At 32.5% G+C, this 19,971-nt stretch overlaps 1 protein-coding gene across 5 annotated transcripts in view; it reads right to left on the minus strand.

The window, feature by feature from the left end:
* The window catches only part of LOC105150873 (uncharacterized), a 157,736-nt gene that overhangs the window by 113,744 nt on the left and 24,021 nt on the right, over nucleotides 1-19,971 (minus strand). The window contains exons 3-4 of one of the 5 annotated variants that reach the window (XR_015547225.1): nucleotides 11,137-11,202; nucleotides 9,178-9,245 (exon numbers count right to left, since the gene is read on the minus strand). The exons of 1 other annotated variant lie outside the window; for it this stretch is intronic. Coding sequence is in view for 2 of the 4 variants with exons in the window: in XM_087412848.1 (XP_087268974.1) it covers nucleotides 9,168-9,214 (47 nt within the window). In the remaining 2 variants the exon portion in view is untranslated. Of the gene's footprint in view, nucleotides 1-9,167; nucleotides 11,203-19,971 lie in introns of all 5 variants that reach the window. 3 more of the 5 variants (XM_087412848.1, XR_015547224.1, XM_087412847.1) reach the window with 3 other exon arrangements.

The raw sequence follows: 19,971 nt of genomic DNA on the forward strand, positions 1-19,971 counted from the left end.
ATTAGCGCGGCGGCTGGCTTATGCGCGCCGCGCATCCAGAATCCACGCGGTGACAAATGGCCCCTCTCTGACAGACGAAATGCGCCGGAAGCAATTTGCGCACCGGGGAAATTCGCCGGGGATTCCGCGCACCGCCCTAAAAATAACGAGCAACGAGCGGGAAATGCAGACCGCGACTCGTTCTAATTATGACTTCACCCGCTTTATTTTACAATTGAACCAATGTGAAAGATCAGCTACGTCAACCTGGAGATGTCTGTTTTTCATGAAAAGAAAGATACATCTATTCTGAGAAATTTAAGTAACAAAAATGAAATCTCTCATAAGATTAAAAAAAAACGTTACACGATCTAATTGCACATATACACACAAGTAGTATTATTGTTACCAAATTAATTAATTGGTTTTACTGTGATATCTAAAAATTTAGTGATGTGTAAATGCCAGTATGGCACAGAATATTGGTATGTGAGATACAATCAAATTTTTATTAATCAACAATGGTGAAACGTTTCGATCTTTGTTTCGGGTCCTCTTCAGTACGTAAAATAATAATAAAAGAGTAATTAGCTGCAAGATCACATTACGAAGACTGTGTTCAATATTATCCGAAGATGTACATCAATTTGGCAGATTCGATGTATCGCAGAATCGAAGAACCACTTGAATTACTTAATCGGTATTGAATTAAAAAAGATTTTCTTTCATTATTAGTCGAGCGTTCGAATTGTGAACAACGTTTTTATACTCATCATGCAGAATACTCACATTGAAAGAAAATCTTTCTTAAGAATATTAAAACTTTTTTGTAATATTATTCATCAAACTTAAGTTCTCTATATAATTATTTTGATGGTCCAACAAAAAATTATTTTCTTCAGATCTTTATCTATCTAAGAACTAAAATTCTATGCGGATTATTTTCCGAAACATAATATGTACATTGATAATGATATATATATATATGTTATCTTGTGTAAGCCTTATGGATATCTTAATACATAAAATTATTGTCACGTTAACGAGATGAAATATGAAACGTACAATTCATGAAAGTTTGGGATTTTAAATTCCTGCGGCTAAGATCCTAATCATTATTATTATTCGCTGTAATATACGTGCACATTCAAGTCAATGTTTGGATCCGCTAAAGGCAGATCCTGACCCCTTATTTCTGGTTTAATTACGCTCTAGCTCGAGGCAAGAGGGTGAAAGATAACTGCAGGCTTTCGCTCTTGGATCGATAGAGCGAAACAAGACGTGAGGTAGGATACGACGAGCCGATTTCTATCTTTCTCGGCAAAGGAAACACGAGGAATTCTGTACGAGCAGCAAATTAAAAAAGAAGGAAAAAGACGAAAGAGAGAAGGAAGTTGAAGGCACCGAAGACACACGGAGAAAGTGATGGCACTGCACCTGATTTAGCGCGCGATGGTTGCGTAAATATCCTCGGGCCATTTATTTCTTTGCAAGAAGTACGCAGCGTACTATTAATTTCATCGAAACTGAGGGATGTTAATTTCGCTGAAGGAATCAAATTATGATCTTTCTGCGTTAAAACCGGCGGTGAAATGACCGTCGATTATCAATGAGTAAAAATGAAGTTTTCACGAAGTCAGTCGAGAAATCCGCATTCAACGTACTAAAAGTGGCGTCAATCTCAATAAGAAAACGACGTCTGGGAAAATGTTATCTCGGGGAAAAAAGTTACGAGTCAGAAAAAAGGAAGGGAAGTTCGGCTATTGTTACGACCGGGAAATATTACCCTTTATCGCATCCCGCTCTGATCATTGCCGAGCCGATACATTGAAGGAGCTTTATTCCCGATCCCCTTTTCAATCTCCTGATGGGACAATTTCCTTCGGAACGGCGAATGATCAGACCAATATCTATTTCTGTACTTTTTTCAAGGCGTCCTCCGTCCAAGCTCAGTGGTCCCACAACGCCGTCGACCTCTATTTCTATTAGCCATTTATGGTCGATGAGTTACTTTATGTAGTTTCATCGATTCCTTTTAGTCGCCTCTCGATCGTACCACGATATCGGTAGCCAAATAAATCGTTAAGGTATTGTGTTATAGACGACTATGGCTGTGTGTTAAAGTAATTCGGATAGCACATCAAGCGTAACAAGATCTAATCTATAAAGGAGATATAGATCTCGTTCTTTTCAAAGATGTTAACGAGAAATATGTATTCACGATAATTGGAAATAAATATCTTTCTCCCTTTTTATTTCTTCCTAAAAATTTTATTAGATCGCTTTTCGAAATCAAAGCAAAATTGCTCATTTAACGAGAAAGATGAAACCTCTGAAATTGCTAAAATATATAGCGACAAGATAATTTCAAATCCGCTATATAATTATTTCAGAGGATGTGCAATTATTTATCCTTATTATCTATTCATATCCTATTTACATCTCAAATCAGTTCTACAATGTTGGTGTATATACATAGGTATTATATTATTTTGCGTTATGTTAAAATAGTTTCTTTTTCAGATCATAATTAAATAAAGAATTTTCTTACAATTTTTAATTCTTTTAAATGTAAACATTAAATATAAAAAATATAATTGGAAATAGTATTGATAATTGTAGTAATTTTAATTCTTAATCTATTACAAAATAATTTCAACTGTTTTTAAAGGTCAGCAGATTTCTAAAATCTAATGGAAGTTAACGTATGTGTGGGTACGCGCACCTCACAAAAACTTGATAACAGAATCAATCTATGTAGAGCGAAAGAGCGAAGACAGTAAAGTGCAAACGTGACCGTTGGAGTTTTATTTCCTAGCTAATTAGCGAAGCGACCGCGCAATCAGAGATTTTTCGCAGCGAGTAGATATAATTACTGGGTTCATGAGAAGAGACACGAATCTGCTTTTGCGGTCACGTCCAGACATAGATATTACTCGACTGCAATTTGCGAGGACGGGGGTCCGCACGCATTACAATGCACGATGCGTCCTCGGTCGGCACGATCGCTCGCAAGGTAAAATAATGCGGCACGCGCCCGTTATTTTTATACCGAAATTCGCGGAGACTCTCCTTCCTACCCGCGACAAAGCTGCGTACGACGTGGGAAACGAGGCGGAGATAATTTCTTCCCCGTGCTCGGCGCTCGAGAAAAGAAAGCCACGTCGCCCATGTTCTCTTGCAGTCTTGCCAGAGCTGTTGTATCGGAGTGTCGAATTGCATTGCAGTTAGATATCTGAAAAGAAAACGCGGCTCGCAACCAATAACGCGCGTATTGCAATATATGTTTTGTAAAAACGAGGAAGAAGAAAAGCAAAAGAAGAAGAAGAGCAGAAGAAAGAATAAAAGACCAAGAAGACGAAAAAGAAAGTTATAACTTTATAGCATCAATTTCGAATCGAAATTGTTGTAATTATTTCCAACTAATATTTTAATTCAAAAGAATAATCTAAAAGTAACATTACGAACACATGTGCGCTACTTTGATTGATAATTACGTGAAACTATGAATCAGTTTGATTCATTTGTAGCTGACAGAGAATTAAACCAATCGCCAGGCCGTCCAAATACGCGTAATATCGCGATCATTAATTATCTTAATTGGAGGACTGTTCTGCTGTATATGGCATCGAATAGTTATACCAAAGACCTACAGCAAGATTGCAACAACCGGAATCTATGGCTTGGCGTTAATCCATTACCTATGTATCTATTCCGACTCGTATAAGAGCTACAACGACGATGTATTCCCGATTAATAAATATGTGTATACATGGAATATGTCTAAAAATCACGTTGAAATTTATTTAATTCGCGTTTCTATCAATATTTAATTTTAATCTTCAATTAACTCTTCATCTTTTTCTAGTCTAAGAAGGAAAAGGTGAATAAATTGAACTGAGATTAAAGCTAATATATATTATATACATTGAAATTGGCAGAAATGGGTGGAAATAAACTAGGTATCGAAGAACAATGCATCATACTTAAAACGTATATAACTCTTATCTCTTCGAAGCTGGTGGATCTGTTGGAGCTACTCAATTATAAATCTTTTTATCAAAAATGTTAAACAATTTAAGTTTCTTTATGTTACTATTTGCAAATTTAGATCAATCTTATTAAAATATACTTAATATTCATTTTCTTTATACAAGTTATATCATTTTGATTCCTTGAAATTAATTAGGGTCTTTTAACTCTTCGGTGCCACTCTGGGTATGGCATTTTTTTTTCAATGTTCTTCTAATGCTTATAACTTGTTTATAAATAAAGATATATACACTCGCTTGATATGTATCTTTATATTTGTTATGTTTTTTTTTATGTCTGGAATTTCGACGATTGAGAAAATTGTTTATGATATGTTCATTTTTATAGTAACATATTATTATAAGCATTCAAATTAAGTTGAATATCCTAAATGTCATTGCTGTAGTATGACACTAAAGAGATAATTAACATAAATTAAATAGAGGTCATACCTGGAGGTCTGACCTGGTATCAGTAACTATGTTACAGACATTTTAGCGTGACCTGAATGGGTTTGAATTCTACTTAATAAAGTTATGAGAGAATATCTCCAGAAAAGCACTAATGGCAGTCAATAATACTCATTATAAATAATTTCCCGTGTTATTAAATGTCAGTAATAATGAGAAAGAGAGAAAGAGAGTAGAGAGAGGAAGTTAAAAAGCATTTGTAAATTTATAAAGAGTAAGAAGCATGCCTGAGTTGAGATAATTTTGCGGCGGTTTCACGTAGCGTTATGCAAATCCTCAGAAGTATTGTATTTCTCTCGCGAACCGGAAACGGATGGCTATCCTCATCCCGGGCCACGTCGCCATCGCGGCATCTTCATGTCAATTTTACGAGCGTGTCTGCCGAACAACGCTTCTATTTTCCTTACTTTCGTGACATCGCGCGCGCATCTCGTGCATACGACGCGTTACATTTATGCATGCATCCCGGATCTCGAGCATTTTATGCTCGCCCTGCGCAAAATATAGCAGACGAAACTCTAAGCTCCTCACCGTTTTTCATCAAAACAGAGATACACGCGGAAATATCGAACATATTAGGATCATTTCTTGTTCCGTGGAATAATCAAATTTTATTCCTTTAAAACTTTATAACCAGTCACCACGGATTTTCAAATTGATGTCGTCAGAAGCGAGAAAATATATAATAAAAATTCTAGCAAAATATATGAAAATGGAAATACTTTTTAATAAAATAATATTTGCATTTAATAGAATACATCTGTAAAATATAGTATGTATAATGAAAACTCTATTATTTCGGAATAAAATAAAATCATATTTATATCTAATTCAATTATATAGTCATTTATTGATTGACAGAACACAAAGAAAATTTTTAACATATTTTACAAATTTATTCTATCGATTGTAAATGTTGTTTTATTAAAAAATATTCACAATCATATTTTTAATATAGTTTGCAAGAATTTTCTTTATGTTCTTTCTTTTGAGTCCCAAATGGCTGCAGTGAGTAAACGGGATGCTTAAACAGACTCTCACAAAATCTATATCTATTGTATATCTATCTCGCGGCAGTAAATTGTTATTATTATATATATAAAAATACAGCAATTTATAAAATTTGTGTCAATTTTTACTAAATAATGAGATTCTGTCAAGAATAAAAAATAAAATAGCTTTTTTAAAGTAATCTCAAATTAATTCGTTATTTTGTTCATCTTTATAATCCATTGTATGTTGTTTTATCATTATCTACTTCTATTTCTTACATAATCTTCATAGATAAAATACATAATTTTTTAGTCATTTATTCAAATATTAAAAATAATGCATATTTTACAAAAATAGCAAAAAGGATGCGTGACCCATTTACTATTTACATATTTAAATATTTAAAAATATTTTAATCTTGCCACGTTTCGACTGCAGTCTCGATTGTTAGCGTCAATGACAGCGAGAGCTACGGAAACTTTTCTCGGCGCATTCACTCGAGCAAGTCGGGTAACCCAAATTAAAAACGGTGGTGAGCAGAGTAATGGGACTGAAAACCGCAGACTACATACGGCGGACTTTTTGAGTTGCTTTAAGCGCGACAAGGCAGAGTTTCCGACCGTTTTGCTTGCTTTATCAGAACTCCGCTAATTAATTCCGGAGTGCATGGATTAGACTTTCTCTCATGAATGTTGGAACCTTGCACGCGCTCTTCGACTGCTTGGATATCGAAGTTGATAATGCTCAATCATTACGAGTTTTATGCTTAGCAACGGAAATCTGATATCTCGCTTGATTACATTCACGGAAAAGACACAATTTTTACCTTTTGTTATTTTACATTATAAAATTCTATATAAGAAAATATATCATTTCAAACTATCCTTTGTATATTAATTTTAAATTAATTTTAAATTAAAAATTTATTCATTCCACGATAGGTATCTATATAGTAATAAAAATTCTTAGTAAGAGTAAAAAAAATGTTTAATAAGTTATAAGATAATATTAAAAAACTTTTTATAATAATTGTTAATAATTAATAGTTGCCAAGCAACTGATGTTAATAATTGCGAATGATTATCGAGCGGAAATTTTTGCAAGCTAACCCATGAGAGAACTCCTCCGAGTTTGACTATTCGTCTATTCAATTTTCCTGGATTTGCATTTTGTTTCGACGCACGACGTGCTCCCCGGCGTTTTACGACGTAGAGAAGGTATTTACGAAAATTACTCGACTATAGCGCGTTCGCCCATTATCTTTTAATGCAGGCTTGCACACAGGACGCCGTAATTTTCAGGAATTAAAATTCCCGAGAGTAACGGATATGCGAGAGTAAACTGACTATGAGCGACGAAACTTTTTCACATTGCGACACGTGCAACTCGCAAAATATGAATAAGCAAATAAATACAGTAACATAATAATAATAATAATAATAATAATAATAATAATAATAATAATAATAATAATAATAATAATAATAATAATAATAAAAATAAAAGTGATAAAAAAAATCTCAGATTCAATCACAGATAATAATTTTAGAATTATTATTTAAAATAATATAATATTTATAAAATATATGGAATCTATATAGTTCATGTATATGTTATATTGAAAATATAAGCGATATGTGAGAAAGTTTCACTATTAAGAAAATGTATAAAATATTTGTCACGATATTGTCATCAGAGGTGATGCTTTACCAAATATTTTTGTTTTTATTACTACTCATATGGAAATAAAAATGGTTCAATAATCAATCATATTAAATTTGTTGTTTTGAATTTTATGTTTTCATTGTGTCAGAAGTTTGTAATTAGCAACATGAGAGAATTTTTAAAAATCAATTAACACGTTTAATATCATATTCAAGTTGGAAGTAAATTAATGTTTGTCTCAAAATCTCTTAATTATTTATCATTTGTCATGCGCGATGTTGTTCTGCATTACGAAAGCGTATAAAAATATATCAAATACCGCGTATATGAACGTTGCTGTTCTTATAAACTTGGTGGCCCTGCTGCGAGCATGACCATCCATCCAGTAAACTTTCCACGAGTTGTACTTTGTTTTATCAAGCGGCAGTTGGTGCTACGGGCATTTTATGATGTCGGGACCTTTATAATGTCTTAATGTTTGGCTACGTTCAGGTTTCTGCGCGAAAACCGTAGCTATATTATATCAAGATAAACAATTTCCCGGAGCGAACATCCTAAACCATTTCTCGTGCTCTCATGCTCACCAAGTTTTTTTTTTCTATCCATTCTCACTAGCGCATATGTTTCGCGAGATCATATTTACTCGGTGTAAAATTATAAATCTCTTTTTCTACCACGTGCTGCACGGGGGGACATGGCTTTAGTTGAAAACTCCGCTTTTCGTAGGTATAATGTATATATCTCTTTTAGAAGCTTACTATATGTTCAAAATAAGTTAATACAAACACATATACGTTTGCATGTAAAAAAAAAATAGTTTATAGCCATCAGATTTTCGTGTGTTTATAATAATTATCATAAATTATACAAATATTAAATTACCGTACAAAAAAGGAAAATATATTGTACAAATCATAAATTATCGCATAAAAAAAGAAATACAAATAAAAACATTGTCATCAGATTTTGCATGAAATGTAAAAAAGTTATCTAAAAGTTATTTTTATGTAAATATACGCTTAAAAATGTTTGCGCGTTGCAGCAAAAGTAGATATGATATTTCGCGAAATTTCGCTACCTGCAACGCGCGCCGGATGTGCTAACGTAAACTGTTCACTTGTCACCCGTAGGATCTCGCCAACTGTAATCAGGGATATTTACGCGTAATTCTCCAAGGGAAATATCCGCGGTAATACGGTTTTTGACGCTGAATGTCGCAATTAGACACGCGTGACGACGAACTTGGTGAACAGCATCAAGGAAGGTCCCGGCGCGGTATTATATCACAAACGCTACGCGAGAATTGAGCCACACAACACGGCGTATGCCTGGGACGTGTGCGGGCATACACGGCATATGTTATATCCGTGTCGGACGTTATGCGACCGCGGCTCTTTGTGACGTGGCCTGGCTGAGGTTACACGCAGCGATTGAATAAATATTCATTAGCGTAATTAGCATGCGTGCGTGACGTGCTATCCGGTAGAATGCTTTTACGCCTTTAATTGCCGCCCGTGTGTCCACGGCCGCGACTCTTTCTCGTAGCTGCTCTGTAATTCGTAATGACAGGCCGTGTACACAACTCGTTGTATAGGGGTTATTGGGTAAAAAGCTCAGGAAAAGATAAAAGTGATATCGCTCTCGAATTCAAATTTCATTATTCCCTAATGAATATTCTACTCGCCTTTCTTCAAATAAAGCTTTGATACTATTATGTATATCATATTTCATCAAAGGGAAATTTAATGAAAATACTCTGTTAATTATTCCATGATATATCTCATAATTTATGATCATAATTAGTTTCCTAAATAATGTATTTTCAACAAGATAAATCAATTTCTTTGATATAAAAATACATACATCTTATTAATGTGTTATTTAAAACATTAGGTATGCCCCAATAATTGTAATTTTATTGTTATTTGTCAGATCGCGAAAATATAACGAAAATAGTAAGGTTCTAAAAACGCGGGAATTAATGAATGATTGCAAATAAATAAATCAACAATCATCGAGTTTACTCACTCGAGTTTACTTGAGATGATGTTTATCAGTACCGTTCCTTTCTCCATAGTAAATTCCTCCAAATTTCACATTCACTCACTCGCGGATAATAAATTAAAACTTTGATCAATTATTATTAACTTTGACAATTATTAATTTACATGTTAATGATTAATCGCCCGAGATTTTATTCGGCATTCTCAACGCTATTTTTATTTACACGTAATGCTTCGCTCGCTCCTTTCAATAATTATTTATTCGCGTAATATCTTACCAACAAATATTATACAAAATTTTGAAACAGCTGCCAAAATAAGAAACAATATCATAATAAGAATATTATAGTCGTAATGAGATTTACTTCAGGAAATTATTTCATATTCATGTTAGCAACTATATCTATACTATATAATATAAAAGTCTGTTATTTATCTTCATATTTTGATACTACTTGTGGCTATGATATTACTGATAACTATTAATCTACGATTACGAAATTTATATACTGAAAATAATATTGTAATCATAATTATCCTCATACGTATAATTAATCTAAGTATAAAAAGTCCAAAATGCAAGTGATACTACGATCGCGCGGAGTTCACATAACAGAACTATCACATTAAACGATAAATTACAAGCATAATATGCTGTTTGCTTGATATTTCTGATACACTACACGCTTATATCTTTATATGATATTTAGTATCGATAACTTTTATAGGTTACAGTAAACCGTTATCTAATCTTTAAGTCTTAAGCTTTAAGTTTTAAGTAAGAAAGTAACCAATTATATTCTTCTGATATTCAACTGATCAATTTCTTACAGCTTAAGATTTAAAGATAACAATTTATTGAAATTATTAGAAAAACTACTAAGATCACTATTCATGTGAGATAGATAAATCACATAAAGCTATGAAATGAATGATTTTGTTGAAATATCCAAAAATTTAACTAAATACAGATTTGGAAATAATTTTATTAAAAATAATTAGGTTAAAAATAATTAGTAGGAAACTCAAGCATAATAAGCAATTAACATTATAAACATTTTATAATTATCGATAGTCCCATAAAATTATTTTTAGATTTGTATTTGGCTAATCTTTAGATATTTCACATTGAAAAAAAAATTTAGTTATAACCAATAAATATTAAGTGAAATAATTTTAACTAAATGTTGGTAATATAAATAAATACAATTTTATCTTTACAAAATTTAGTAAGTATTAAATGGTACCAACAGTAATACTTATTAAATATTTGTAAAGGTAAAATTATGTTTGATTATAGTATCTCAACATTTAGTTGAAATTATTTTACTCTATATTTGATAGCTATAACCAGACACTTTTTTCAGTACAGCAAAAATCGTTTTTTTCCGTACACAATTTTTATACCGTGATATGATTTAAAGCGTAGCGCACATTACTCATGGCATCAATCTCGGAAATCCGCTGTCTTCTTTCTTTATAAATCCGTGTTCTAATACCATAAATAATTTATCGACAAACACGAAAGGTATCTTTATTGCTGGTTCTGTTGCGTTATTGGTTCCACAATTTTAATTCATAACTACATAAATATGATAAGTCAAGTATGACTATTTCATGTGTCAATTGAGTATTGTTTCCGTTAAATATGATGTTCACGCATACATTAAATATAACGTGAGTATCACATAATCATCGTCATCACCAGTCATTATTAAATGATGGATATTAATAGATTATTAATAGACACGATGCAATATTGGTCAGATAACTGACCCGTCGCTCCCGATATTCGTTTGCGAGAATAACGCATTCATGTGACCAACCAATGAGGAATGCGTGAAATTTTGACCAATTTTTGCGATAGACGAGACGATACTAAGCGAAATATTGTTTCAATAAAGGAGAATGTATTAGAGAATTCTCTAATGGAAAAGGAGCGAGCCGCATTGTTTATGTTATTATAAAAATAACGTAAATGATATTGTAAATACAATTAATCCGCTTAAACGTGAAAATCATCGATTATGGTGGTTTTTCGATATTCCTTTGTGGCAACTCTGAAACAGAAAAAGCGCAGTTTGATGGAAAAATGATGGATGCCCAAAAAAAAGCAATATACGTTTGGCATTTATTGTATTTTTCAATAAATCTGACAATATTTTAAATGTAATAAAACATTAAAATGCAATGTTCTGTGCGAGATAATCGCAACGTGACGCGGCAATTTTCATCTAGAGATTATCATGTATTAGTTATTATTTCTCGCATACGCAAGTGGTATTAACCTTATCATATTCAAAACATATTGCTCGAAATTCCCTAATATCACGAACAGTTGTATTGTGAATAAAAAATAAGAAATTTCAAATTTCGTTTAAGTTTATATAGTGAATGCAAAAAGTATTCACCCAGAAGAAATAGCTTTTAAAAAAAAATTTACTTTTAAAAAGTAAACTTTAAAAATTTACTTTTAAAAAGTAAACATTAATTGGCAATTTTTTAACAAAGAATAAAATAAATTGTATATTTCGAAAAATTCTTTTACCTAAAAATATGTGCGTGTGCGTATAATAATTAAAATATATTCTAAAATTAATAATAAATATAGGGCTACGAACCAAGCGAAGTCTTAATGCTGTGTTATTAAAAAAACATAAGTTTATTACAACAATTGTATCAAGTTTAACATTGAGAATGATCCAATTGGAATTGAAACGTTTGTTGTAATAAACTTATTTTTTTAATAACATAGCATTTATTATATATGTAAGACCTGCTTGCCTCGTAACCCTATACTTATTAATTTTATAAATTATTTGAGCCTTTTTTCTTACATTAAAATATATTATTTTAAAATAATAGAATAGAAAACCGTATTATTTGAGTGCACAAAAAGTATTCATATAACCGAATTTAGCTTCCAAAATCAGAAATACGAGAAGTTCTTTTTGTTTATATTAAAATAACATGTACTCATAATATAAAATTGTTAATTAATGTTTATTTTCTGCATATACTTTCTATATACTTAAGATCATTTTTAAAAAAATTTCCCTGCATGAATAATATATTTTGCGCTAATTATATATGCGAATTAACATGTAAAAATATATTTAATATAATAAATTTTACATTAAAATTTTGTTAACTTTGTGTCTAATTTTCCATATTATGTTGAAAAATAAAAAATTTAAAAACTTAAATCTATATACAAATACTTGAAACAAAGTTTTGGAAGAATAATATTAATAAAAATTAGATTACTTAAATATATTTTGATATCAACACATTCACTTTCCAGTTAGCGCACCGTGAGGTATATACAAAAAAAAAACGTAGCGAAATGCTCTTCTCGCAAAGTTCGTGCGAATATCGCGTTTCAGCATTGCAGATCTCTGAAATTCCCGTGAATTTAATGATAGTACTCTAACGCAACTAAATATCAACATGTTAACTATCCCGCGAGTAATCCGATGGTAGCGGATAGCTTAAAGCGACACTATCGATATCATTGAATACACACATGTTAGTCTTTTTGACTGACGATTCGAAATGTAACGCGGGTCAAATAAGATCGGCCTTACGCACCGCTCGCACACATGATCGGTAATCAATAGCCTTGTAGCTGCCAGTAGTTGCATCCGTGTGCCGGAGATAGCTCCGAGCTACATGCGTATAATGGCAGACCTTCTATCACCAAATCGATCCCGATCGGATTTATTCCGAGCATTGTCTCGAGGCACACCACGCGCGCGCGTATGGCTTTATAAAAAGAATAGCTTGCAGCGTTCCATTTTCCATGTATTTTTGACGTCGTTTCTGTCTCCTTCGCGTTCGAGTTTACTGTTGCAGGAGAGGAAAGATAGGGGTATTCCGCTATGAGAAAGAACGGAGGTGGATTTTGTAAAAATGCGCGACACGGTCCGACCGTTGTCATTTAATTTCCTGTGGAACGCGCTGAGAAGCACTTACATAAAGCCGTGTATCCAAGATACTGATTGAACTTCATGCTCCTTTATTAACATAATTTTGTAAAAAAATTGTTAAATATATTGCATATATAAAAATATTGTTTGACATGTACAAAAGCAGAGTATAATGTTACTCGAGCATCGATATAACTGTTTCGAGTCTATGTAAACGAATATTAATTGTGCGATGCTCTACACGAATATATCAAGTGGTGTATAGATTATATTTCATGATATTGATTGGTATCTGCCAAACCCTTTTGAAGCGGCGCCTCAACCTCTGTAACAATACCCTTGTGAAAAGATGTTATTTATTTTTCATTTTTCACGCTCTCTTGCCATCAGATTTTTCCGATCCGCTAGGTACCTCTGCCTCTGTTTATATTTTTATCTTCTAGAAAAAAGAGAGAGGGGAGGCAAGCCGAAACATATAATCGATAGAAATATGTGGATGTTACGGTGAAACGAGTTTTTATGCCGTTCGAGATCAGTTTGGTATTTTCTCGTAAAATAATATCGTAAAAAATCAAATCTATCAAAAAGTAGCAATTAACAAAAATTAATAAATTGTAATCCCGATTTTATCGGAAAAATTACACAATTCTTTTATATTTTTTATTCAAATTTCCAATAATGGAAAGTAAGCTTTGTGAAAAATCATGCAAAAAAACATACAAAGTGTAAGCTTACACTTTTTGATCAATTTACAGGCATTAATCATTTGTCGTTTGTTTCGATGTGTTAACCACTTGATAATTGACAGTTTTCACTTTGTGCAAACGTGATTCGAAATTCAACAAGCGTTGAAATAATTGTATAATTTCATCACACGTTTTCGGGCCATAAATCATAAACCGGAAAACTCGGAATAGGAGGGAGATGATGAGACAGAGGTGGGGCCGGAGGGGGGGGGGGGAGAGGAGAGGAGAGGAGAGACGACAGTACAGTGAACGAGAAGGATGTTCCGATAAGGAAGAATTTCATAATCTCTTAATTGCACATACCACGAAAGCACCACTCATTTACATTTATATATCGCATGCCGATGGTTCGGTGCGTCCGGGATAGTTGAGCTTTATTTTTCTTGCCGCATTTTTGCAAAAGAATTTCTGCGCGCGCGTGCGCACGCTTTCCCGCATCGCGTCGTGGTTTTTTCTTGGTTGCGAAATTATTCGCCGAAGGTATTAAACGTCCTCGATGTTGGAGGCAGAGCACGCACCTGCACCTGCACATGAAATTCGCGATTGCAATTACGGAGGTCAACGCCTCGGTCGCAAACGTTCATGTCGGATGATTCGAGAATTCGCAGCTCATAATCGCCGATGGGGAACTTCGAACGGAAATGAAGCTTCGCGACTCGCCGAGCTTTTCAACTGCTCAATATGGCAATTTGCTCCTGGCTGTTGTAGGTATAGGAAGTACACTAGAGCTATCGTAGCTTCCTTTCAGTTATGGATTCCTAAAAATGCGATATCGATAACCTCCATAGCAAGCATTGCAGATAAAATCGAAAACGATATTGGAAACTTTTTACTTTAACTCACATAAACTAACTCACGTTAACTTTTTACTTCCCATAACATTAATTGAATTCCTAGCCAAACGTTCATGGAGCATTAAATATTTTACTTTTGCAACAATAATGATAAAACTTAAGCTTCGATATTTAAATATTCCTTGTATTTAATTAGAATTAAAAAATATATACGCATATCAAATTTTATAAAGATTTTTAAATTGGTTGTTTCCCTAAATTAATCCTAAAATAAAACCTTTCTCTACGCAAATAAATAAATTATTCCGAAAAATAAAAATATAATTACAGGGATAACGAAATTGTTATTACAAATAATATCAGATGTATAACAAGGACTCATTTTAGCAAATTGATACAATTTTCTTATTTGCCATGAATATATAAATTCAACTCGCAAAAACCAATCTAGTGTATTAGCATTAGTCTCTATAAAATGGAATATTTGATTGAAATTGATGAAATTCGCATAGATTTAACAAATCCGACACAATATAGTACTTTCATTTGTTAATCAAATCTTCCATTTTTATTTTATTCTAAATTGTATCACTTAATTTAAAGATTCAAAAATATATATATTGATATTATTTTTTTGCTAGATAATACATGTAACAATATGATAAGCACCATTTCATTATTAAACACATCACTTCATACATTCGTAATATTCATCTGACTTTTATTTACTGTGTAAATTATGACGTGGGTTAAAAGGATCTCTCATAACTCTTCGTATACTAAAGTCACGTATAATCTTTAGCCTTCCGAATGCGCCGGACGCGCATTGGCAACGGCGTCCTCTTTCGTGGGAGAAGTCATTCAACCCGAGGTTCAACCGACAATTATCTCAACGATTCGTTTTGTCTGTCATTGTATCCGTACTCGAGCATAATGCAGACGAGCCATGACAAAAACGAGTTTCACCCGCGATCGCACGCAGAAGTGAAAAAAAGACTGGCATATACCGACCGCACATAAACGAAAATTCGTTTCACCGAATTATACAAACAACACGCAAATTTACTCTTGCACTGGAACTCTTTTCAAATTGGCATTTTCGTTTTTTTTTTTTCGTTTTGTAATATGCATATGATAGCTTGTATTTTGTGTTTTGTGCTTATTTGAAAACATAAATTATATACTTATATATGATGGTACACAGTAAAAAAATATATGTTAAATTTAACACATTTCACATGTCTCAAACGGTCCACCCGAATTTTTGTGTTAATTTAACATAAGATGAATATGTTAGAAAGCAGTACAAGTACTATGTAAAAAATTACAATAATACAAGAAGCGTAATACTTTGACACAATTTAAAAACAAATTTTAGGTTACATTAACACATTTATAATGTTAAATTTAACTGAAATTAGAGCTGCTTTTACATTTTAATTTAGGCAAACATATAGATTTAACAGATATTTACTGTTACAAAGAGAAAATTATACAAAATATCTGTATCTTTTTACATATAAAATATGTAACTAGTTGTACAGAACGTATTTTTTTAGTGAGATTAACATTTATAATACATTAAATCAACACACACATTTTATTCATTTATTCTTGGAATTTATGTTTTAAAACATTACCACATTATTTTTATATTATTTGTTTATTTATCTATAATTGTGTTATTTTAATACTAAAATAATGTTAAATTTTAGTTTAACACAAAATATTCAAATAACACAGTCATATTATGTTAAATTAAAACTCAGATGTATTAAAAATTAAATACAAAAATTTTAACAAGTATTCGTTTTAACATAAATACAAAATGTTTTTTACTGTGTGTATTCTTTACTGACTCTCCAAAAATTAGAAAATTCAGAAAAAAAGTCATGTCTCCTATTATCATGTATCTATTATCATTAAAATCAATCATTTGTAAAAGATTTAATTAATTTTAGACACGACGATTAAAAAGCTTTTATGTATCATGTGCCAATTCATTCAAGAGTAGTTTATCAATTTATCGTATCTATTTTAAGCAATTCGTTTGGCAAAATTCGAATTGAAATTTGTGACACCTTTGAGGCATTAAGTCGTACGATACCATGCAACTTATAAACGAAACGGAAACGGGTTTCGATCAGTACATCGATGATTGGTACCTTTGCGTGTATCTCTGATTAATGTTTAGTGTACGTAAATGCGTTCGTTGACTGCGCCGCCGGCACAATTCACCAACGTATACCACACATGTAAGGATGGCAATGCGGTTAAATCTCTACTAACAGCCATCCATCTATCCGTAACTACGAGTCTGTACATGAAGGAAACAACTATACACTTTTATTTATATGCGCATATTTACATTCGAAGTATATTCGTTTTATTAATAAATTTTACCTACATCTACACTTTGTACAATACATTACTACAATAGATTTTCCAAGGCTCAAATTTTCCAAGGCTCTCGAATTATCGATTTAAAAGTTAATGTGATTCTAAAAATAACATTACACTACAATCCACACGATAGAAAGGTTTTCCATAAATTAATATGAAATATCGTAATATATTGCATTTCGTTGACTTAAATAAACTTTCTGGTTTTCAGGAATGTTAATTTAAAATAAGACATCTCCGGCTTCACAACGAATCGCGGTTACGTAATTAAGTCCCAATATAAATTTCCTATATGTGCATATCTTTCTCTCTCTCTCTCTCTCTCTCGTCGAGAATACATTACGTGGAATTTTCACAGGCTTCGTACGTGCGCGTATACTCGTCCCAAGTGAGAATACATAGGCCATCACTCACACACATCCCGAGACATGTCAAAGTATACCCGCGGGCTCGTAATATAAGTTTAATGCGCGCTTAGGCGAGCCTACCGCCGCGCATGGTTACTGTAAATTCAAGGTGCAAGGTTATGCATGATGTACGATACATCGACACCACGATATTTCCCGATTGGTAGGATGCATCGGATGACTCTCTGATACCGCAGACGAGTTACGCGAGGAGATGAGAAATGACCGTCATTTTCGTGTTGCGCTTTTATATGATCGCAGCGCGGATTAACGTTACGAAACGGCAGGTATGACGACGTGTCGGGATACGCACTTTGTCGCGACCGGTGAAAAAGCTCGTTCTATAGAAATGCCTTTTTCCAAGAAAGCCGTATTACTGTTCGTTGAATTGTCGGAAGCCATCTTCGTGAGGCTATTCGCTTTTTACTCGACGAGTTGCGAAGCGAAAGCGGCTCCTAGTAATACGGGTATATTATGATGAACTTTGATATACCTACTTTTAATAAAATTTTGTTACGTAAAGTTGTAATAAACTATTCAAAATGTTTCAAAGTAAAAAGGATGACATTATTTCTCGGAATAATATTCAGATTAAACAACCGAGGAATGCATTTGATACACAAATTAAGATTCACGATAAAATAAAATCTTGTAATATTCATGATCAAATAATACCTTGTCAATTTATGAATTTTATTACGTCATTCAGTTGTCATATTATTTTAACGTGAGATTTATTTGTCAAGATTCAGAATTATAAAATATTACAATATAAGATATTATAAGATATAAAATTAATTATGAAGTAAAATAAGGATAATTGAGAGCTTGACTTTAGCATATATCTATTCACATATATTATTACATATAAGTAATATATACATAATTTCTTGGTTATCAATACATACGAACGTTTTGACTTATATTTAAGCCATCTTCAACGCATACAACAGTAAATTGATCATGAATACTTGATGGTTCTGAGGTGCACAATTTGAACATTGAGAATGAACTCCTTAACTAGCGTAAGATATATTGTAATTTTTTAATATAATATATAAGTCATAGATAGAAATACAAACTTCGAATATCATTTAATTCGTTCATCCCCAAGTACAGTATACTGTAAAATATCTGGCTGTTACGCCACATTGGTTTCGCTTAGTAACGCGAATCGAGTAAGCGATCGTTGACCCGATGATTGCCAAGAGTGTACGCGCGTGTCCTACAGATACTATCGATTTGACCTCTATTTGCGCAATAGTTTCAGTCAATTGCATTTTATGTGGTCTGACAAAAACAAAATGTGCCATGCATTGAAAAGTATTTTGCATATAAATACAAATAATCCAATGTGTCGTTTGATCACTAATTTCACAAATATATTTACAATTAAATACAAACACATAAAAAACTAAGCCATTTTAACCTTCGAAAAAAGTAGAATAAGTCCAAAGTATTAAATATTCTGACTTTCGATGTGATCAAAATATGATTTATGCAAATTTTAATAAACCGTTAAGACTAAATGATTTATCCCACTTTAGAAGTAAGTACTGGCATAAAGATTTCTCTCCCAGTTTGGTTTAACTACGCATGATGCAGAGTAAGGAGCTTTAAAATAAATTACTAATTTTCATATATCTTGCTTCTACACATTACATTAATAAGAAAATTGATAATTCACAAACTCGCTTTTTGTATTATATTCGCGAAACACAATGCCGAAAATAATGTTCTTCCCAACTAAAATTTTATATGTGATAGTGGTATTAGCATTAAATAAATTGCACTGAGCGAACTTGAATACGAGACATCGCTTGAAATAGTAAACGCATGAGCGCGGATATATCGGGAATTGCTGTTAAGCTTCAAACAGCGGTACATAACTATGATACTGTGTGCCGGAAGTCGTTTCAGTTGTAAATGTCACTCGTACATAGACTCTACTACCCCAAAACTATCGGCAAATGACTGCAAATTGATTAGCCGCCGCTAGTCCCAATAGAACTGTGACCTTAATGGCAATTTCCGTTATGTGCTTGCTGTTACCTCTTACCATTCTTCTCCTTCCGGTCGCCAACCTCTCCCCTATGTTGACCCACCGCTAGTTGTACAGCTATAGAAAAGTGCCGAGCTAAGCTCCCGAGAACGGTTTAAGTTTCTAAACAGGGATATTGTCGAATAGCTTAAGTCGCAAAATTTGCTGAGCTGCTGTAAAAACATCGAATCGTACTACGAACAAAGTTTATTTTGCGATTTATCTTAAGATTTTGATTTATATATCTAAAAATCCTGTTTGATTTTTTAATATATATCCAGTTATTTAAAAGTTTTAATAGATGTTAAATATTTATATTAAGGACTAATTTATAAATGTATAGTTGCATATGTATTTATAGAATGTGTATGGAACATTTATAACAAAAAGAATTTAATTAAATTGGTTTAATAGAATATCATATTATTTATTAAACTATAATTATAGCTGTAAGGCATTTAAGATTTATGATTTTTTTAAATCATACTTATTTGATGCATCTACACTTT

The sequence above is a fragment of the Acromyrmex echinatior genome, chromosome 13 (genome assembly GCF_024713525.1).
Source record: "Acromyrmex echinatior isolate Ae372 chromosome 13, ASM2471352v2, whole genome shotgun sequence".
Classification (NCBI taxonomy): domain Eukaryota; kingdom Metazoa; phylum Arthropoda; class Insecta; order Hymenoptera; family Formicidae; genus Acromyrmex; species Acromyrmex echinatior.